Genomic DNA, 23783 nt, shown 5'->3' with positions numbered 1-23783 from the left:
CTCTTTTGAGGGAGGTACGGGAAAGTACACATCGACAGCAGCGCTAACAGGGTCACAGTTGAAATAGGCTCTAGCTTGAGCTTGGGTGAGTGGGAGCCTTTAGTTTTAAAAAGAGAGAGAGTCTTGGTTACCCCCTTTTCTCGTTGGAAAGCCATTATCCATAAATACGAGTAATTCAAACAAATAGAAACCTTCTTTGGCGTGCACAATCTTGAAGCCGAAATATTAAGTTCCTCCTACGTTAGTTGTAAAAATACGCCTTTTATATAGGAGTGGGTGGACAGTTTTTTAAACATTGCAATACCTGCTGATTTTAGCCAAGACATCAAGTGAAGATTACACAGAGAAATCATTAGATGTTACAAGATCAATTGTAAGCATCATTACATCTACTCTTGTTTGGCACAACTGCACCAGTTTATTAAACTATGATATTATTGGTTTTTCAACTTCCCATCATAATTGACAGAAAGGTATTGACATAAGCTCTACAGGATGATATTTCAGAATACAAAATCTTACTTGCACCTCGTACTTAGATCTTACTTATGATTCCATTTCCACGATATCTCAGTCCACCTTATGACTATGATCACGTGCAATATGCGACGTAAGGAGAAACTACCAATTCCGTTCCATTATATAGATTGTTCCTTGTCTTAAAAATTGAAAAACCAGTCCCTATGTATTGCGAAAACCAAATTCAACACTATGTAGGGACGAAACCCAATGACTTCTTTGAACTATAGTGAGAGTTTATCAAAAAATGTTTCAATATCATTTAACTGAAAACTCACTCTGAAAAATATTGTTATTCTAGTAGCTGTTATTAACTCCTGTATAATAACCTTTCTGCAACACTTGTGTCCACTTATGCACTTTCTGCTACCATTATATATATATAAAAAAAAATTTTTAAAAATTAAAAAAAAAACCGAAATCTTTCAGTTTAACATCCCATGAATATGCTCTTTAGGCAGAGGGAGACTATGATTAAGGCAAGTGAATGATGACGGAAGAATTGGTGGAATGAGGTGGGAGGAAACGAGTACCCCTGAAAAAAAAAACCACGGGCACGATGTTGTTCACAAACTTACTAGACCGGGGATCGAACCAGGGACCCTACACACCAGAGGTAGGCGCTCCATCACTGAGCCATCGTGTCCTATAAAGAGTTATTTTATTATATACTATACATTATATATTAAGGAATTATTATATATTATATACTACTATAAAGAATTATTATAATCATTACTAACACTGTATAGTAGTGGAGTGTTGTAATAGTGTTATTATACAGAAAGCAATAACCACCATTAGAACAATGGTGTTTTTCAGGGTGAATTTTTAGAATAAGTGATATTGAAACATTTTTTGATTCTCTCTCATTGAAAGCAGTTTAAAGTTATAGGAAGTCATCGGATTTTGTACCTACATAGGGTTGAATTTATTGGCAACAAGTGTGATTACCGCAATACATAAGGGGTTGATTATTCTAATTTTCAGGATAAGGGACAGTCTATATAATGGAATAGAAGTGATAGTTTTACTTTACATCTCACATTGTACGTGATCATGGTCATAGAGTAGACCGAAATATCTTAAAAATGAAATTCTAAATAGGATCTGAATACCGGATGCAAGGTAAGATTTTGTATTTCAGGTAGCAAGGTACATAGATCTGCCACCAGTTGTCTTCTTCGCAAGCCTTTCAGTTTTATTCAAGTGATATTTTAAGTTGTAAATAGTAGGAAACAGAAGCACTAGAACAACAGTGCCATCCGTCAGTGCTGTTATCTGTATAACGTACAATCATAAAATCGTTGATTTTTATCAGTTGTCGTACCAAATATAAAGTATCTTCCCTTTTCCCAAACCTGTCATTTCAGTCTTAAAAACTTGCATTTCAATATTTACTTCTGTGCAATAAGTAATACCATCTGTTGAAAAAAGAATATTTTCTCAGATCGTAATAAAAGTGTAGAGTGAATATAAAATCCGTGCTAAGTACCAGAAATAGAAAAGTTCGGTTTAATGTAAAAATATATCCTATGTGCCTGCGTAACACTACTCAGTGTAAAACTGTCTATCTAGTATTCACTGTGGAAGTTGTTCAAATAATCCCCAAAAGAATGCGCGTGCCTATATGTCACATCAGTTCTGAAGTAAAATGTGGGCTGTTTACTCAAAATTTTCGTTTTGGCACTTAGCACGGATTTTATATTCAGTCTACAAATGTCCCTTGTACTTACGTAATACTAGTAACTAAGTTTATTGTTTTCATTGTGGTTGGCAGAACACTGTTGAGAGCTAAACTCGCCAATAACTAAAAAGTAATGAGTTAACTTGATCAAGGTCACATTCTTTTGCTGCTTTATAAAATATGATTGGAAAGATATGAGAAAGATATTGATTGGTTTTGTTTCCCTTTGTTTTGCAGGACATCACTGCCCCAGAAGTAATGATAATCGAAGGAAGCTACGATTCTCCTGTTTCAACGATGAATGGCGTCCCAAGCCAGGGATTGACTTCCATAAATTTGCCAGGTTTTAATAATTCAAAGTCTCTTCCTTTTTCCTTTCCATTTGGAACCCTTGGATCAATTCCAACCTTTCCATTAAGTAGTGATAGTGGATCCAAGGACAACCCCTTATCAAGCCTACTCCATGAGCCATTACATCAGTTTCTGGCGTCGGCGGCAGCACAAGCTAACGGGCTTCCCCTGTTGACGGAACATGATCCTGCCAATTGCTCTCAATTACAAAGCAGCTCAAGCGGTGATATGTACAAATGTCAAATATGTCTTGCTCTGTTCCCAGCATTAAGTATTCTCGAACAACACATGTCGTTACACTCACGGGAAAAACCTTACAAATGTGAACAATGTGGCCAGTGCTATAAATACCAGTCAGCCTATATGAAACATCGAGAACAAAATCATACAGCCAAACTACCTGGCGAGAAACCTTTTCGTTGTGAAATCTGCGGCATGCAGTTCAAGTATTTAAAGTCTTTCAAAAAACATCGTCTAAATCACACGGTGGAGAAGTTACACTCGAAATCTTCCGATGGCGGAGATAAAAATGGTGACGGTAAGTACAATGAAGAAATGGATGCTGACGATACTCCGGAATCCTCAACTAATAAAAATGATAATGAAGATGAAGACGAAGGAAAAGAGAATGAGGAAAATGCTGAAAACGAAGACCCATCGCAAGAAAACAGTGATCAAGTCACAAGCTCAAATGAAGCTCTTGTGAGCAATTCTACGAATTCTGGAGGGGGTAAACGTGGTGCGTACGGTGAAGGTGAATCAACAAATTCTGTGATGACATGTGATAAATCTAAATCCACTGTTCCAGATAGTAATGTGGAAGGTAGCAAAGGAGGCGGATTGAAGCCTGAGCATAATTCATCAGTTTCTGAGGAGCAAGACGAAACCGTTGACTCTCTAGGTAGCTCTCTGTCTTTAGTAGGAGGCGCAGCACTACGATCTCACGCAGCAGAGTTGTCGCTGTTTAGTTTATTTAAATTAGACGATTTCCAGAAACAGTTTACGTGTCCCTTCTGCCAGAAATCGTTCCGTTCAAAAGAGAATCTGAAGCTGCACATTCGTAAGCATACGGGCGAGAAGCCGTTTGAATGTGAGTTCTGTGGCCGTGCGTTCGGAGGCAAAAGTGATATGAATCGCCATCTACGTATTCACACTGGAGAAAGGCCTTACCATTGTGAGATTTGTGGGAAATGCTTCGCCAGAGCAGATTATTTATCCAAGCATCTCACTACTCACTTGAATACCAGTTAAACATCTCTTTTTCTTATTTGTCTTTGGTTTCCGGAACATTTTTTTCTTCTTTTTGTAGATACACATGTAGACGTGTGAATCTCTGCTAGTAGGAAGTTAAAATAAGCAGTCATGGAGTAGTGAAAGGCTTAATGCTATCTCACCTCTTGTGAAGTTTGATCTCACCTCTTGGTACATAAATTTAATTTTTTAATTAAAATATTCCGTAATTTTTTACGTATTACGTATTATTTCCTGTAAACTCTTCAGGACGTTTTAAAGTGGCCTAAATAGCGTGCTGATAGTACCCCTTAGCAGTGCTTAACTTAAGCATAATGTCAAGCACATTACTTCAGGCTTGATTCTTACTGGCATGGTAACACTTTAATATGGGTATTCATAGCCTGATACTATCAACAAACTTCGGAGGGAGTTTCTTACGTCTAGTGTTAGAAAAAGAAGTTAAACGAGTCTTCGTCAAAAGAAGTGCGTCCTTACAAAGCCATAAGGTGCCGAAAGAATAATAGCAAAAATCATTTCACCTGACTAAAGCAGTCCGAGAAATTTTGTAAATAAAGTTGAGTAAGCTCTATAAATATTTCAAAATAGAGGCTGTCCCGCAACAAATTTTTAAAGCTCCCTGTTATTTTATTTTTGTTAAACAATGGGAAGGAGTTTTTTTATTTTATTTTATTTTATTTTTTTTAAACCTTGGGATTAACAAATAGGAATATTTAGATAAGAGTGCTATTAGCTTGTTTATTTTTTTGAGTGTCTCCTAGTTTTCTGAAACTGAGTTTTATTTATTTATTTTTAACTTTCGACAAGCTCTGAAAGAATGAGATATTTACAATCTGTGCTCATTGTAAAAATTTTTCGTTCATTTTATTAGGAATTACGTCTCGAAATTGCAGGCTTTGCACAAATGCAGGGTATTTAAAATATTGTTACCAAACTTAAATTTGGGAAGCCATAATTTCAAAATTTAATACTTGGATTCAGTCGGAAAGTTTTGCGAACTAAGTTAACTTTTATTGATTTTTATGAATGCAGCCCTATTCAAAACACCTACGTCAGTTCTTCCAGTTGCTAAGTTTGCATTCCCTCCTCCTAACGTGGAAAATGCTTCTTCACTTTAGGTGGGAATGGGTTCTAGAAATGTAATTTTTCTCTTTTGAGCTTAACAGTTAAGGTATCTACTTTAATAGTGCCTAAACGAAGTAGTTTGTGACTATCAAAATCTTTTTTTGTCTTGCGTGATTCAAAGAATCTTATCGTGTTAGTTTACAACGTTTTATGTTATGAATTGATGAAGATTCGACTTCTCGCTTTAAAGGCCGCTGTCTTTACAAGAGGTGAGAAAAAGGAAGCTCTTTACGTGTTATGGTAGGTACGTCATGAACAACAGTATTTCCTGAGTATTTTTGAGCGTTTTTCCAAGCCCGTTACAATATTGAATAACTTCTTCTATTCGCTCAGTGATTAAATTAATAGATTGAGAGCTTTTAAATAATTCAATACTGTTAACCGGCTACTAGGATAAACAGATATCATAAGTAATGTTATAGGAAATAAAATAAGATTGTCCATGACTGTACACATAAGCAATATAATCGGTGTATAAATTCTTATGTTCATTTTTGTTTGCCAAAGATTCCATACTTGCCAGTGATAAATATAGATATTTTTTATTTATTGTATAAGTATTGTTATATATATTGTAAGTCTAACAAGCTCAATTAGTATTAGAGGGCATTAATAAGTTGCATTTCTTATCGATTTGTGTGTTGTTGTTGTTGTGATATTTGTACTTTGTGCTATTAAGTAGAAGAATCCAAACAGTATTTGGCTTCTTTCTAGAAATAATAATAATAAAAAAATGAACGGATGGAGTTAACCAGCGCAGTTACGAAAAGTCTTTTTTTTTTTAAGTAAATAAAATAAGAGAAATGTGGATAAGAAGAAATCTATGCAATAGTGTTAAGGACAGTGTTTTAAAAGGAAGAAAATGAAATTGGGTCTCATCTAATTTTTACATGAGATATATTTATATATATTTTTAGTCAATTGTGATGAATTTGAGTGAGAATACCTGATCGGTGGTGATCCTACAAACTATTTTGTATGTACTGTGTAGATTTGTATTGTGTGAAGTTGTCAGCGTACGAGCAGGTATTCATTCAGTCTATTATTGCCAGTAACTGTGTAGTGTCCGATCCATACAAAAACATTAGACAGTAAGAATGAATTTGAAAGATTGAGTCTCGTAAGGGGTTAGGTAATCCAGTGGATCCATGCCTTAGGTGGCATATGTAAAACACGAATATATTCGTTTTCTTTTTCTTTTTTTTTTTCCTCTATTAGATTGAACAAAAATAATTCAGAAAGTTGTTGTTTATAATAATAGATTAGGAACTATTTAACATATCCAGTCGTTATTCAAGGTTCAACGTATTTACCATATGATCTATATACTTAAGTGTAACTTGGAAGATGTGTTATAATTCTGTAATTTTCAACTAGGCATTGTATGACGTAGGAACACGTTTTTTTTTTCATCACGAAAGGGGTAGCGATAACAGATGGAGCAAATGGAGGGAAATGGAATGAAGCGAATGTTGGCAGTGTACGAGTTGTTATTGGGCTACGAGAGGTGTATCTGCAAACCCATCAATGTTCTTGATTGCCTAGCAGCATTTCTGTCTGCTCCTTTTTCTCTGTGTGCTTTCGTGAGAATAGGAATAGCAAACAGTGACCTTAAAGAACATTGTTGGGAAGTACTGCTATAATTGGTCTTAAATCACTGTTCATGAGGTATTGTGAACCAGTTAAAATAGTAAGTAATCAGCTAATTTTCCATACCCATACTATATAACACGTGTTTACTGGCTGCTACTTTTTAAAAATCGCATACTTTTTTCCATCGAATTAGTTGTAACTCAAGTAGATTATAGGGGATTTGTCCATACCAGCTACAGTTAATTGAGCATGGATCTTTTTAATGGATAGTGAAAATAAATAAATTCACGATACTTTGCGCAAATGTTACATGATTTTTATCCTTTCACAGATATTTCACTTGCTTTAGGCTCTGCAAGCTTAATCAGAATTTCTCACCTTATGAAAATTAAATCGAAAAGTTTAATATTGGTGAAGAAAAGACCAAATAACTGTCATGTGAATCACTTCTCAATAAGGTGAGACTTTCCGATGAAGCTTGCAGAACTTAAAACAAGTGAAACATTAGGAAAGGAATAACATCAAGCATTTGCGCAAGGACGTGAAATTATTTTCCTGTCATAATTTGCGTAAACCATGTGAAAACTTTAACTTTTTAAATGTAGTTATCACGCAGTTCACCTCTACCAGTAGTGACGCTTTTTATCTAAATAATATCTTTGCAATTCAGTTCCACTCGTTCCATATAGAATGCGTGTATTTTCCTGAGAGTTCAGCATGTCCATAATATATTTTTCCTCATCACCATTAGTTTATAAAATATTATCATGAAACTTTATACCCGAAAGAGGAGTGCCATATCTATCAAACCAATTTGTGGCAGGTTGTTGAAACATTGAATTAAATCTCTCACAAATACCTATCATAATAAAAGAAACAGTCATCTTGTCATAAATAATTTATTTGGGTTATTCAGCTGTGGTTACCGTAACAAAACCCTTGTTTTCTTCGTAACTGACCTAACCCCTTATCTGACTACATCTTGAGAATTACTTTGTTTGCAATATGATGACGTTTTTAGGTAGAAAAGTACACTGTTTATAATTTTTCTTGTCTTCTAATGTTTAATGCAATAGTGTGGTTCAGTAAATATGTGATATTGGAGAATCTCTTCGTAGTTAAAATTCTTAGGATTGTTTATTTTCTTGTTCTTCCGACAACATAGGTGAAGATTTATATATATATATATACATATAATGGTGTCATATATTATTGTTTGATATTATTTACCTTTTTTTTTAAAAAAAAGTATATATATATTTTTAATTTTTTTGTGTAGATAGTTTCTCTTCTTTTAGGAAAGAAGAGTATTGCAATAGCATTCTATGTTTACACTTTTCAGTGTTTATATTAACAGTCCAGTGTTGCGTGGCAACCGTTTAAATTTTTTTTAGTACCAAACTAGTCATTTACATAACGTCAAATGTATAATTAGTGGTAGAGTCTTTCTATTTCAGGTATTCCCCTTCTGGCGCTGCTGTCGATGTGTGTTTTCCCGTACCTCCTTCGAAAGAGGAGGGACAAATTGCTGCGGCCGAGATTTTTCAATTGTTGGATGCGTTGCCACAATTAATTATTTCACAGACTTCGCTGTGCTCTGTCGTGTTACCCATTTTAAGTAACCTACGATCTTCACTCGTCAAGACCAAACAACTGAATGACAAATTGGCAACACAGCTGAGGTCATTCAGTTTTTTTCCTTAAGCAAAGGGAGGGTGGCGGGAGTGGGGCCGAAGTATGTTTCGCATATTTTCCGATGGCACACCTGAAATAGACAGGCTCAAATATCTGTAATCTCTTCAACAATTTACAATTGTGATATTTTTATTGTGTAATTAAATAGCTACATACATTTATGAAATAATTAATTTTTGATTATTGCTTCACTTGTATAAATATGAGTGTCACACATGCCAGTGTTCATCGTTTACGAACGATCATAATAACTAGCTACTAACCATACTCTTTGAAGATAATTTTCATTTATTAATGATGATTATTATTACTACTTGACTTAAGTCTGCAACCAAAATGATACCTAGAATTTGTGTTTCTTATCTATTTTGGGATGCAGAATCCGACGAAAAAATTCCATTGTGTCACATTGCCCCAAAAGTTGATCGTTATTGTTATTACGTAGGAGTCTTTAATATTCTTTCCAATATTCAACAAAATCAAAGTCCAGAAGAGGTAACAATTTACTGGGTCTGTAGGATAGTTGCGTTAAACTAGGCGAGAACTTGATTTCAATATCCAGGCCGGCTCTCTCTATCGAATTATTTCCGAATTTAGTTGAGCCCTACCTGTCTAATGCATGTTCAAGTTTAAGACAACGTATTCACCAAATTTCTCGCTGCCCACTTGTTGTAAACCACCAAAACGATCCGGGACATCACATGAAGAATTTTCATTTGTAGACCTGTCATGCTATTTTAATTAAACACACCTTCATTTTCTTGTGAAATGCGGCAGCTTCCTTCCTATTCCTTCTTGTTCTTGTATCGAGGTATGTTCCAATGTACAGAATAATTCAAGGGAAAAGTTTTCACAGACCTATATTTCAGAACAAAATATCATTTATATTAAGAACATATCAATTTAGTCCTTGACTCACAAATGTTTCTGACATATGAAAAGTTTCCGATTTATATCTTTTTAATTGTGGCAGTCTAGTCTTCATTACTTACAAGACAATATATGTTAATTAAATATAATTTTTCAACCTGAAAAAATAACCATTAGTAACTTACTGTAGGTCGTATTTCATTTTGAGTTCTTTTAAGCACGCTGTTGTGTCTAACATTAAGTTTGCAGGCGAATTAGGTCATTCAAAAAAGCGAGGAACTGTCTAGTAAACCATGATTTAGATTTAGAGAATATAATATTTACGATTTTGCCACTGATTTTCCATTTACTCCCATTGTCACAGTAATACGAAATTTAAATTTTATGCATCCATGAGACATAGAACACACAACTTCAGAACTTATCGCTTCGGACAAACACCATATACATATATTTTTTTGGATGCTTCCGCTCATATTACTATTGATTTCGTGCCAGTTGTGACAAATATTCAGAATTTCATGCTGTGGCATTATTCCCATAAGTGTTTCTGTATGTACAAAATGAATACACAGAAATTAATTTACCTCGTGTGGAAAGTTACGACGTGCCAAAAATTAAAAGTAGTTATAATGTATTTATTTTTCACCTTTGTCGAGCATTTGATATGGTCTAGTTCGGATTTGGGTTGATCTAACAATTCCTCAGTAATTACTTCGTCGTTTTTTCCTGTTAAGTTTGGTTTTATATATATTCACAATAGGAATCTTTCCGGATACGTTCTCAATAATTAGACGTAATAGTTGCTTTCCGTTCTTAGTAGTAACACCGTTGTTTTCTACAAATATTATAGACTTCGAATGTCGAACACTCAGTTTGTTTTGTGTGCATATATGAAGGAAGTAGGACAGTGGATCTGTTAACTTAAGCGAGAATATCTAATATATTGTGTGGTCGAAGAGGTGATCACAATGGATATCTTTCTTTCGTGTTACACAGTGTGTCTACAGATTCTCCAGTCAATAGAAACAGCTGAGGATTATCATCTAAATGCAAAACTTGTTCACATATCTGCTACTGTTCGGAACACACTTCTTCTAACACTTTACCATGTTTCTTTGATTTCTTTCCAATTGCTGTAGTGGTTTTTCTTTCTCGTGGAGATATCGACGGCTCTTTTGGCGATTTGCGTCCCTAGAACATCATGTGCAGAACTAACTCTTGACATTATTAAGGGAACAAAGTAGCTTCTTAACTTACGAGAACGCGCACACTGGAAGTGAGTAGAGCCAAATCATTAACATCTTACTCTCTTGGAGATAATGTACGGAAAACACATCAGCTTCCAAAATTCTTTTTTTGGCGAAGTTCGTGGGATTAAGGTTAGGTGATTTATCGTGCCTATTCCATAAAACCCCTTCTAAACCATTGTGTGAATTTCTGATGATATATTTAGTCTCAGACTTCGCAAACACTTTAGTGAGTTGAAAGAATAACCAGTTTCCTGTATTTTAATACATGTTATGTTTTTGTCATTTGTTAACTAAGTCATTTAAATATTTGCTTTAAATATTAGAAAATACCATTTGTAAGAGATGGGCATTAATAAAAATTACGTAACATGTTAGGCTGTGCAGTAGAAACATTTGAATTGTACTGTGCGAATCATATTTTATTTTTAAAAAGCCTCTTGGAGTCTGGGAAATGAATAATAAAATCTGAAATATTAGTGAATGTTCTGGGGACTAAATAGCATAAATTAATATCATGGAGTTTTACCAGATCTTATTAGAAAATAGCACCAAGTGCCGCTAGTATATACAAGGTTAGAAAAGTACTTACAATGCTCATTGTGTGAAATTCATTGAGAGTTACAACATACGTTAAATATAGTTAGTTCATTGTTCATGTTTTATGTTAATTGCCATGATAGAGCAACAGTTAGTCCAAGTTTTGTCCCGTAGATAAATTTAAACATTTGTTGCTAATATTACGAAAGAAGTGCGCACTGAAACTGAAACTACTGCTATACAACAGCGTACACTTGTCCGTTAGATGATCCTTTAAAAACTCGCGTAGGCGCAGCAACCTAACTTAAGAGTTACTCTTGAAGGGTCCACTTTTGAATTGAAATTATCAGATCTGTAGAATTGATATTAGAATGTTGAGTGGTACATATTTTTTCTCCACTTGTAATGACCAGCACTTCGTCACTGCATAGTTCTGATTAATTTGGACCATTTTGTTGGCAGAATAAGAGTTCCATACATTAATAATGAGTAGAGACACGATTTTGTGGTAAGTAAGAATTCGTAATTTCGTTATAAGAATATGCGTAAAGCGGGATAAAATCGGTTAATAAAAATTCAATGTAGGAACACTATTTTCCTTGGCAATTACAATTAATTATCTTTTATTTCACCTTGATTTCCACTCATCAATCATCATGACGTGAGCTCGTGCATGACTATATTAAACAATATTTGAGTTTTTAAAAAGTAACACTAAGCATCCTCATTGAATAAAGTTGTAAGTTTTAAAGTTAATAACTGGCTCACCATATGAAGTGTAAGAAATAAAATTTTAAAATACTATTTGCACTATGAAAAAAATCTGTTGTGATAATTTCGTGAGATGCAGAAAGCTAATATAAGGTGAGCTGGGCAATGATGAAAATAAAACCGCAATCGAAACGTTTAAATGGAAATACATTTTGATTGATTCTTTGATTAGATTTTAACGTCCTTTGTCAGCAACGTGGCTATATAGGACGGGACCTACTGTTTAAAGTGGCTTCAAACTACTACTCGGGTTTATAACCGAGGCTTAAGCTCCCAGCAGGGTTTGAACCTGCGATCATGCGCGCCGAAACGAACTCTATGAATGCAAATATATGTCATGTAATTTTTACACATTTTCACGCTAAACAAAATTAGCGCGTACAAGGAAAACACGTGTAAGTTTTCACCACTAAGCGTTTACTCACGGTCAAGTATGCAGAAGGGAAAAATAATGGTAATGAATAAATCGTAAAAGCGTCGAAAAATTATCACTTTTGCGTAAATTTCGTGGAATATCGAAACTTGTTTCAAATTTCGCTACTTCGACAAAATTTCGCGTTTAATCCGGCTTATGGCTTAACAAATAGTGAAAAAATATATATTTTTAGGTACACAACATTTTCATATAAAACTGATACATTTCCCGTTTTAGCGTGTCACCAAAAAATTGTCTCTCTAATAATGAGCATAAACCCCATCTTCTCTCTTTCACGTAGAATTTTCAGAATTCAAAGAATAACATTAAAGTTTCTTTTAAGATTTTGGGAAATCAAAAAGTCACATTGAAATTTCTTTAAGATTTTTTGATAATTTAAGTACCAATGAGTATATTTTTCTGTAAATTTAAAAGTTTTTTCCCGCAAGGTACGATAATCTTTGATCCGATTGAACTATTCATTCAAAAGATAATAATGATGATAAATGTGTCGTGGTAATGTGTGCTTTTCATGCGGGTTTTCCTCGTTGGTAACATATCTCATTCGCTTCACTGTTATTTGGTTCAAGACTAAGAAGAAATTGGTAACAAACAATAGATGAACAAGTTGATGGTGTTGATTCCAGTTGTCACTTATTATAACCATTCCAGTGGGTGATATATATTTGTTTTTGCGTACTCTTTTCAATAGTCTTGTTTGTTATATGTTTTTAACATTTTAATTAGATAATTTTGTTAATGATCATGAAGGACAGCGGAAGCTTTAAGATTTTTCTTTAAAAACCAAAACTAATGAATTAATGAAATATGATTGATGAAATTAATGAAATAATGAGTGATAGCTTCAAAAGCATATGGCAAATAATTATGTTTTCAGTGTTGACTACTAAAAGATAGTCCTTTATTGTATGTGCAATATTCTTCTCTATGAGAAAGAAAGAGAGAGTTCGTTTGTTATTTTATTATAGATACTACTAGATCGATTAAAACTCATATTTTCAGTCGTACTTGTTGATTTCTCTGAGATTGTATACTTTTTTTTTTTTTTTTTGGTTACTGTTTGATCAAAGGAACAGAAGAGACTGAATAATTTTTGTTCATTGATAAGCGCTTGGCGTCTTTCGTTACTACGTATTTTATTTTATTAAGCCCTAATAGCTACAATATTACTTAATAATTTGGTAGGATGCATATGAAATATTAACTAAAACTTTACTCAGCAAAAACACTCAGAAAGTAAATCTCGCGTTGAATGTTTCAACAGGAAGTTGTCGCCTTGTTCAGTACGGATCCTTTTTGAAATTTATGTCCTAGAAGAGCTACATCTGTGTTGTTGATTCTTTAAATCGATGTGTTATTAAGATATATATAAAAATGTTTTTGGCTTATTTACACGAAGAATATTTAAGTAGAATCATAACTTCTGAAATTGTGTACGTTATTTTTACAGTAAAGGTTAAATAACAGGACTGCAGTTCTAATAACATTAATTTCTAAAAGGATCCGTGCTGAAAAAGGCAAAAACTTTTCGCCGAAACATTCACGGTAAGATGTATCCTTTGGGTGCTTTTGGTAAGTACAGCTTTAGTCAGCGAGATTTGATAAGCATAAAACTAGTTCCCATACTGTGGGGCATCAGAAGCCAGTCGAGGAAGAGAGAAGATTATCGTATACGTTAATGATGAAAAATTGCTGTTTATCCATATGCGAAATCTACCCCATAATCTTACGTACCAAGCACACATATGGTACTAGAGGGCATAGAAAATATAAAAAGATTGAGAAACCTTGCATTAGATGACAGTTATAGGTGCCATTGTTCTCAACTCATTGTTAATTCTGTTTTATATAGTAAACAGCTTTGAGTAATGATAAAGCTGAGAAGTAAATTTATTTTTTAATATAAATTTGTAGACAGGGCCAGATATTTTGTTTTTATTTCGTTTAGTTTCTATACTTTGAACCCGTAACTTGAAAAATAATGTGGATTTTTTTTTCAGATCAAGGGCATTAAATAGTTTATTTTATATATTAGTTCAGTATGATTAGAAGCAGCTATTAGTACAATTAATATATTATATATTTCTGCTAATTTGTACATAGTAGTTGCCAGATTTTGTCATTATGAGATTTTGTTATTTACTTTTCTAATTGCTTGAAGTTGTAAACAATCAAGTTAATCCATTTTCGTGTTGACGAAATCATAAGTATTTTCCTAATGCAAAAATTTTCAGCTCATTAAAATAACTCATTTTGAACATATACAGATATATTTCTTTGTTCTTTTTAATTAACTTTAAATGCATACCGTAGCCATGCAGAGATTTGCTGCCGTTATTAGCTGAGAGGAGCTTGAAAATGAAAGAGAATATATAGGGATACAAATAATTGAATGGCTTAGTAACTGATGGTGTACTATACATTTTGTAAAAATTGCCCTTCTGCAATTAGTACAGGTATTTTTGAGTCTGTTATGAAGGATGTTGTTTCATATTATCTCGAAACATGGGTATACGCAAACAAATTGCACCAACTTTACTTAGAATTCAGTTTACGTAGTTTTGTCGTTCATCAAATGCTTCAGTTGTAATAGCAGCAATGAAAATTAGTAGTTTAATTACAGAAATTTGTGAATGTCTAATGTATAAGAAACTTTAGTGATCATGGAGTTTTGTCAACAAATTATGTACGTTCATGCGTTACGCCAAAAACTTTATTTCTCAATTATATTTAAAAAAAAAAAGTAATTTACAGCAAGATCACGACTAATATAAGATTGTTACATAGTAACATTTTATGAAGTTTAATGTTTTATGAAGTTTGTAATTGCTAATTTACAACTTTTGTTTTTCAAATCATGATTTAAATTGATTGAACCTGTCGTATGCGCTCATTTTGTACAGCTAAACGTATGCTTAATTGAGCCATTGTTTGAAAATACATTGTCTTTCATGGAAAAAGTTTTACTGTAGTGTGAATTTGTAAATATTGTAATTTCACTGTAAGGAACGTGAACAAAATTGGTACTTGAAAATGGTAATTCTGGCTGTATTTATTTTTATTAAAAAAAAATCTTCTTTTCTAGTTTGGTTTGTTTCAGGATTATTCATTTGAAAACTTGTTTAGCAACTTTGTATACAGGGTTATCAAAAGGGAATATACAACTTTGAAAACTTATATTGATTTATTCATTTACCTTACAGACAGTTTCCATGTGATTTTGTAGCAACATACATGAAATTTTGACTCACGTAGTACACTAGTTCAGAAACAAGCCACCACAAGCACTTAGCGGCAGTTGCAGCAAAGATGGCTGTCTTTACTGGTCCCGAGCATACTAGCTGTGTGTTTTGGTTTGAAGAATCCAAGTTTGCGACAACTGTGCAATGTAATTTTCGTACAAAGTATGGTAAATATCCTTCCAGTAGACCAACTATTTATCAGTAAAATGAAGTGTTTTATTGAAACTGAATGTTCGGTAAGACACAACAAATCTTCAGGTCGTCCCCGTACGTCTGAAGACGTTGTAAAGCAAGTGAGACTTTACATAGAAGCCACATTGAACCTCTTTAGGTATAAGGTGGAAAACGATCATGACACGAAAACCATGTCTGTAAGCTACATAAATAAATCAATCTTAGTTTTCAAAGTTTTGAAGTCTTTTTTGATACAGCCTATATATTTCTTATTTTTAGAATTCGAATACGGTCTGTCAAGGATCGAATGCATATTCTATAAAATTAGAGAAGAAATCTTTTGACCGTTAATACTTGCTGTTGTATTTCTTACTAATAATTCTTTGTACTGTAACTGAAATGCAAAGGAACAACTTCATGTACATTGAAAATGTAATTTAGTATCGTACGATTCAGTTAAGAGTAGGTTTCACAATATTTATATTAAAATCGGCAAAGTAATTATCTGATTATTGTTGACATACTACAGAATGAGTTAAAATTCAGTGTGTAACATTCAGTTAATAATTGCATTCTACAGGTATATCGTGTCATAGTAGAAGATATAAGAATATATGTGTATATTTATTTTATTTTTACATATTTTTAAGAAACAAATATTAATACTAAAAGAAACATTAGTAACAAAAGCAGAATTTAAAAACCAGGGCGAGAAGTATTTCAGGAAAGTAAAAGTCCCATGTTTAACTTGAGTACATTAATTTTCTCCAGAAAAAAAAAAATGTTTTGTATGTTCTTAAGAAAGACGAATAGAATTTGAGAAAAGAAGTAGACTGTTTTGTAAGTACAAACTTTTTTTAATTTTGTTTTAATTTGTAAAAAAAGAAAAAGCAGTACACAAATCATATTGATGAATATTTTTAAGATATAATTAATGACAAAGCTCATGTTTTTTTCGTGATATTATATGTATATATATATTATGTATGTTTTTATGATAGTTGATTCAAAATCGAAAACATGTGCCAACGTTTTACATATTATATATCTTTCGATATATATATACAGTTCTTACATGTATGTACTCATGATTTTATGTGCTCAGTTTTTATTATTATTATTGTTAATATTTGGAATACTAGAGTCAAAATTGATGCAGTAACTACAGCTTTTGAAATAAAATATTATTTCAAACAATACATTATGGTGTAAAGGGCATAATAATTAATATATATATGATTTAATATTAGTTTGCATCCTCAATGAAGACAGGAAATCAATACCGGCTAGCTGCTGAATCGCCGCACATGTAGCTTAGCACGTGGTAGTACTCATTGCACTATGGTATACATGGTCATAGTTTTCCATCAAATGTATCAAACTTATCTTTGATAATAATTTGGTCAAATAAGGTGGCTAAAACTTTTACACGCACTATAAACGATCAAATACAAAAGTTAATTTTGTTGCTAATTTGTTTATATTTCTTCATTCAATTGTTACATTCGTTGGTAGGCATAGAGGGAAATGAGGTACTCGCTTGAGACAGTTATTTAAAAGTAAGCCGTTTAAATCGTAAATCTTAAAATAAACGAACAATTGGAAATATGAACCGTGCATTTGAAATGTGAACGCTTACCAGCTTGTAGTCTCTGGCCTTGTCAGCGTGACTTCAGCAACAATTTTTTCCAAGGCCTCTTTGCATTTGTAATGTTCTTTAAGTTTATAGTTATACAAAACAGGATACTGCTTGTAAGTATCAATAAGTATTTCAGTTGCTTCTCGTCTACACATTTAGCGACACCGTATAGTGATTTTCGTTTGTTTTCTTTGATGCCATGTCGGATAGGAATAGAACACGTTTTATTTTAGAACAGTTGTATCAAATGTTGTAACCAACCCAAAAGTTGTATACAACTTGGTATCGTACACGTTCAAATTCCACTTTGCTGAAACATTTGATACAATATTTGATGGAATATTTGATGATGTATAACCGGCTTTAGTGGTTTTGAGGGGTTCACTAGCCCTGTAGTCTCACCTCCCACTTTTGCATATTTTTGAAACTATCACAGAAATGAAACAAGTTTTATTACAATGTCTCTGTATTATTTTTATTTTTGTAGTTATGAAAGTAGTTTTTAGTAAAATAGTGTGGTAGAGATACGTATGTAAATCAACTATGTTTTGGCTTACGCGACGAAATGATTAACAACGACCAGGTTCATAACATTGACTTCTTGCTTTATTCAACAGTAATTTGAAAAGTAATCAAGAATTACCAAAGAAGATGCAAGATTATTATTAATTTTTGCAGACATGAAAAACTTGAAAAGAAAATGGGCCGAGAATGATGAATTCTGAAAAAATTCTAACGAACCGTTGTATGACTCGAGTAAACAAATATATAAAGTCTGGGAGGGAAGAGGTCGAGGCGAAGAAAAACTGTTTAGAGAGGTGTTGTTGGTAAGAGTGATCATGGACCCACGAGTGATGAACACGAGTGATGTCCAAAATTGTTGTCGCATGTCTATAAATATGTTGTTGTAGGAATATAATTTGATAACGAATTCGCCCTTTATTTCTTATAATGTTAGTATGTGTATAATTGGCAAAGACATGTATGTGGCAAATTTCATGTCAAAAGAGCAGTAAATAAGAACAATAAATTAAAAATAAAACTTTCTTGTCTGTTTAGCAACATTTTGTTTTACTCATTCTAATTTTCGTATTTGTAATTCTTTTCCTATAAAATTGACCACAAATATACATTTCCCGATTATACACATAGTATCAATATTAAAAGTACCCTGCAAAATCATTATCATATTATATTCTTACAAGAAGACAGTTAGAGATATGCGACAATAATTTTGGACATGAGTGTACGTGCGAAACCATCGAGGTCCTAGTTTGCCTATCACAACAGCCTGTGGTAGTGATGGGTCATTCATGAACGAACGGAACATTTATTTCAACTAAGGACAAATTGGCTTGTTCATTTTGAGCTGCTTGTGCAGAGTAACTGCCGCGACTCGAGCTCCAATGATAGCTCCAGCTCCTCGTACTATACTCACAGCACCATACATGACTGCAGTACTGAAATAGCCAATAAGCATGCAATGAGTTGTCGTAAATGAAATGAAATGAAATTTTTCAGTTGAACGTCCTTTGATTATGCTCTGCAGACTAAGGGACACGGATGATAAAAACAGTGAGTGATGATGGAAGAATCGGTGGAATGAGAATGTGGGAAGAAATAGGAGTACCTCGAGAAGACCCACGGACACGATGTTGTCCACCACAAACTTACTTGTCCGGGAATCGAACCAGGGACCCCACGTACCAGAGTTAAACGCTTTACCACTGAGCCTCTCGTGGCTTGAAATTTATCGCTATCAGGATGACTTAGTGGAGATTTGGTGAGTGTATCATGCTGTTTTAATCGCACTGCCGCTCTTCCAGTACTTCTTGATAATTCACTTTGTGTTCTCTATAGTGAAATTGTCTGGCAGCGTTCATTACCTGGAAAAGAGCCAATATCAATTTACATTTATCTCGTGCTGTATAAGTACTTCCTCTTTCTCTTTGAGCTCCCTCGTGGCTAAGCGGTTAGCATACGCGCCTTTCACGTGGAAGATTGTGGTTTCCGGCGTGAGTTAATGTGGTTCGGATCCCACGTTTAAGCCGTAGGTCCATTCTCATATAAGACACTCTGCTGAAAGAAACGCGAACCCAAAATCAGATCAAAATCCTGTTTTCTTTTTCAATCGACATAGATACGTGAAGTAGTTTTTGCGATATGCTTTCTAAAAACTCTGGTAAAAACAAAAAAGCAAGTTTGAATATCGTTATGTATAACCCAAGCTGGAAAGTATCCATATTAATTTGGATTTTTTCTTCCTTATCTTTTGAGTGTACTATCACGTATTACATTCCATGTGTATTCTTCAGTCTGTATACTTAATACTCGAATGCCTGAAATGTTGAATTTTAACGTTCCGCGATTATACTCTTTAGGCTAAAACCAGACAGATGAAGTGGAAATGAATGATTATAACATAATTCGTTGAAAAGAATGAGGAGGAATCGAGAAAATTCACGGACAAGATTTTGTCCACCACAAACGTGCATAGCAGATGGAACAAGGCTCCCTTATACTAGAGGTAAGCGATGCACAACTGAGCTATCACACTTTCCCTGTTTGAAGATAAGTATATGTGCGAATGGGGATATTGATGGTATCTTAGACTAGGGCATCATAAACTATGGCATACATAAATGAACCCATTGGTTTGGTAAGATTTTCAATATTTATTGTTCCATTTAAACTTTTTAATTCATGCCAACACTAAGTCATAATAGCGGGACTATGACCTTTTTTACTTTTCCGTTTTCTGCCTGTTAGTGTGAAAAATAAGCAAAGAAAATTCAGTTATAAACGATAGGTGGAAGGAACTTTAGACCATGACTGTCGTATTGGTATACGTAGAAAACAGTGTATGATTATATGCAAAATGTGCGTATTATACATACACATAAATAAGGTCAAATTTTAACTAGTACTAAATATATACATATACATACAGGATGAGTCAAAACATTAGTGGAAATATCAGATGATGACACTGTTAAACTGTTGCCCACGCTTTTAAGCGAAGCGTTTTCCTATCGATACTAACTAGAGCTTCTTTTGTTGTACAGTGACAAAATTGATTAGTAGATATAATCGAAATTACAGATTTCATACGAAGAGGTTGAAGACCACGACGTATTCAACAAGTAATAGAATAGAAAATATTGAACCTTTTTGAAACGAGATCATGCCGGCAAGAGATTATGCCCCTTGAAAAAATTATGAAGCAACTTTTTTTTTTTCTCTCTAAGTGACCAAGAGTTTATTATTTATAATAGAAAAACGTAAAGAAATTCTGCTAGTTGTAGTCAAAAGTTATGGTATCAATAACACAATTCTTACATATCGAAATAATAGCTTTGTGCCAAATAACAAAAAGCGTATAATTTCTTTCATTAAATTAATGTCTCTACAACTGAAAACAAAAGACTAATTTTGAGAATAATGTGGAACAAAAATAATTCTTTCGTTCCATTTGAAGAGTCATTCATGATACTAGTAAAGATTTGCTTCAGCTTTCTATTAAATTTTATGAGCTCTATTTGCACCTAGCAGTAGTTTCGATTTTTACTGAGTAAACAGCCTCCAGAACAGAATATTAGGACATTGGAAACTTAGTAAGTTTACTTAATATTGAGAAACTTTACTAGCATATTTTAGTTAACATAAATCTTTCAAATCAGAAATAATTTAACGAAGCATGAATATATAAAATAGTATATTTTAACGCCATTTAAAGGAAGGCTGAAAATCTGTCATCGCACTTTTCACCATTTTGATCCAAGTTTTTTAAGAGTCGCTTCCTTTCTATAAGATTATCCTTTTTGATGTAAAATTTCCGTCTGTACAGTAGACTCCCGAGTATCCGGAATAATAGGGCGGAAGGGCAGGCCGAATAATAAATGCCGGATAGTCCGGAGTTCACTGAAGTACACTTAAAAACGTAAGCATACCTCAAAACAGTACTGTACGTACTGTACAGTTATAATCAGGAACAACGGCAAGCGTACAGTATTGAGGTCCGTTACACACTGACAAAACAATGAACTAGAAGCAGAACGATGCTCTTTTCCTGTCCCAACTTGTATTTTACACACGACAGATAGGAAGGTCATAGCAGATGCTCCGCTTCCATTGCCTTGACAATGTTGCCCTTGCTTTTCTCATTTACTTACGATGAAAGAAAACTAGACCGGATACTGGGAGTCTGCTGTAATAGGAACAATGAAGTTTAACGTAAAATGATTAATATTCCATCTTTTTAATTTAGGCTGTAAGAGAAGTGAATTATCGTAATAGTTCGATAGTGAATGCTAATTTTGGTGTCAAACGAATTAAATAACTCAAAACGTGTTGATATTAGTTGATTAACTCGGATTTAAGATTATTCAACAACAAGCCAATGTAAGACCTACAGTTTAACGTTAGACGTGATACATTTCATCGAGAATTCAATCGGTCTTTTGATAATAGAAACTACCGCATCATTGTACCTAGGGAAGGGGGGAACTTGCATTACCTTTTAATTATTCATTCTTTGATGTGTCAATTGGTGCCTGTCTTATTTTGTTTGTTTTGAGCTGATCTGTTAGGTTTAGGTTTCTATTTAAAGACATATGGTAAAGTGATAAAGTATAGACTGAATGCTAATTACATTAATGTAAATTAAAATGTGTCATTATCATTGAATCCCCTTGTATAATAATGACAAATATTTTTTAAAATAATAATAATATTAATAATATACGAAAAATTATTACTAATAATTTGTGGCTTCGAGATATACTTTTGATATGTGTAGCTTAACTTTCGTAAAGAAAAAAAATGCAAATTGGATCTTCGTATAATGAATAATTTGAGGTTTGAGACTGCTAAAAAGGTTATTGATGTGTGTGATTCTAAGTGATAATGGTGTACGTGAATGAATTTGGATTCTCATTTCATTTATCTCAATATGCAGCAAGCCAACCTTTTTTTTTCTTTCTTTCTTTTCTTGGAGCGTAGTATCTGAAGTTTGTCAGAATGCTTTAGATGCAGATAATTGGAAGAAAAAATATTAATATGTAATACAAACGGTTGACTAGCTGTTATTAGACATAAATGACTTTTTTGATAAATGAGATAAAAGAGTAAGTAATTTGTGCCGAAGGTTATTTTTTTCGTATATTTTTAACAAAAGAGAAATTACAAAAAATTCTTGCTTCCATATTTTGCGTAGAAATGATCACTATAGGCTGTGTGGCAGAATGTAAGTTGTGGCAGATTTTGATAAATTTTTCAAGAATTTGTATACAAAAAAGATTATTATATATAAATATATATATATCTGTGTATGTAAATAAGTAAATATATTAGTCAACATTATAGCGAGAGAATGTTGTGTATTGTGTTCGCGATTGTAATTTTTTTCTGTCCATAAATATTGCTGAGTAGAAAAAATAAAACTTGTGTCACAAAGTGGCAATTCAAATGGTACCCACGACAGTTTTAATGACTATCTAAGTAACGTAATGAGTGATGACTACCAGTTTTTCTTTCCTCTGTCCAGTGGAACGCCTGATGGTTATTTTTTTATTACTATTACTCTTTGGTGTTCGTCCATTGTCCTGTTGTGTTGTTCTCCCTTGAAATAATTTGAAAGAAAAAGCGTTGTAGAGAAGGTGATCATGTTACAATTACATGTTTACTGTACAAGTTTAATAAAGGAAATATTTCGAAGTGATGCTGCTGTTTTTTATTTACGTTTGAATTCGCATGGACGGATTGAAGTGCCATTCCTGAAATGTAATCTCTTATATTAGGTGTATACGGTTTGCAGATGATACAGTGCTTGTTGCATAAACTGAAGAGAAAATAAGATGTTAGATAACTTGAGGAAGGGGTGTGAAGAATATAGAATGAAAATAAATGTTAGATAGACAAAAGCCAAGGTGATTGGTACGAAGGGGTTTGTGTCAAATGTAGAAGTAGGAAAGGTGAAAATAGAACAGGTGACTAGTTTTCGATACCTAGGTAGTATTATTAGTAATGACATGAAGTGTGAACATGAAATAAAAGCAAGGATAGGAATTGCGAAAGAAGCCTTTAGGAGGAAGAAAAGACTATTTTGTGGGACCTTGAATAAATAGCTGAGAAAAAAGATTTATAAAATGCTTTGTGCTGTATGGGTCGGAGACATGGACATTATGCAAAACTGATAACAAATGACTGGAAGCTTTCTAAATGTGAATGTAGAGAAGAATTGAAAGAATAAGCTGGGTCGAGCGGAAAACGATCGAGTGTTAGTAATGCGGGGGGGGGGGGACAACTTTAGATATTACTAAGAAGAGAAACTGATTGGGACATTGAGTAATAAGGAACTGCATCATGAGGGACGTGCTAAATGGTATGGTGCCAGGATAGAGAGGGAAACGGCGAATGAGACAACAGTTAATGGACGATATCGAAACAGAGAAAGCGTACGTGAAAACGAAGATGTTAGCGTAAGACAGTGGAGTATGGAGGTTTCTCGATTGTAGCAAGTGAGCTGCCAATAATGACAGAATGTCTATGATGATACACCGTATTTGTCAGCGTATAAGACGCACTTCTTTGAAAATAAGCCCAGAAATGGTATGCATCTTATACGCTAATACAGAGACTT

General features: G+C 33.5%; 1 protein-coding gene across 3 annotated transcripts in view; it reads left to right on the top strand.

Annotated features, from left to right (window-relative positions):
* LOC145663131 (uncharacterized) overlaps nt 1-22862 on the top strand; it is a 107325-nt gene extending 84463 nt beyond the window's left edge. For all 3 annotated transcript variants that reach the window (XM_081729424.1, XM_081729425.1, XM_081729426.1), the window contains exon 4: nt 2444-22862. In XM_081729424.1, coding sequence (XP_081585550.1) covers nt 2444-3808 — 1365 coding nt within the window. In that variant the 3' untranslated portion in view covers nt 3809-22862. The remainder of the gene's footprint in view (nt 1-2443) is intronic.
* The last annotated feature ends 921 nt before the right edge of the window (nt 22863-23783 follow it).

The sequence above is a fragment of the Thermobia domestica genome, chromosome 10 (assembly GCF_964235325.1).
Source record: "Thermobia domestica chromosome 10, izTheDome1.hap1.1, whole genome shotgun sequence".
NCBI lineage: Eukaryota > Metazoa > Arthropoda > Insecta > Zygentoma > Lepismatidae > Thermobia > Thermobia domestica.
This window is presented reverse-complemented; position numbering and strand designations above follow the sequence as displayed.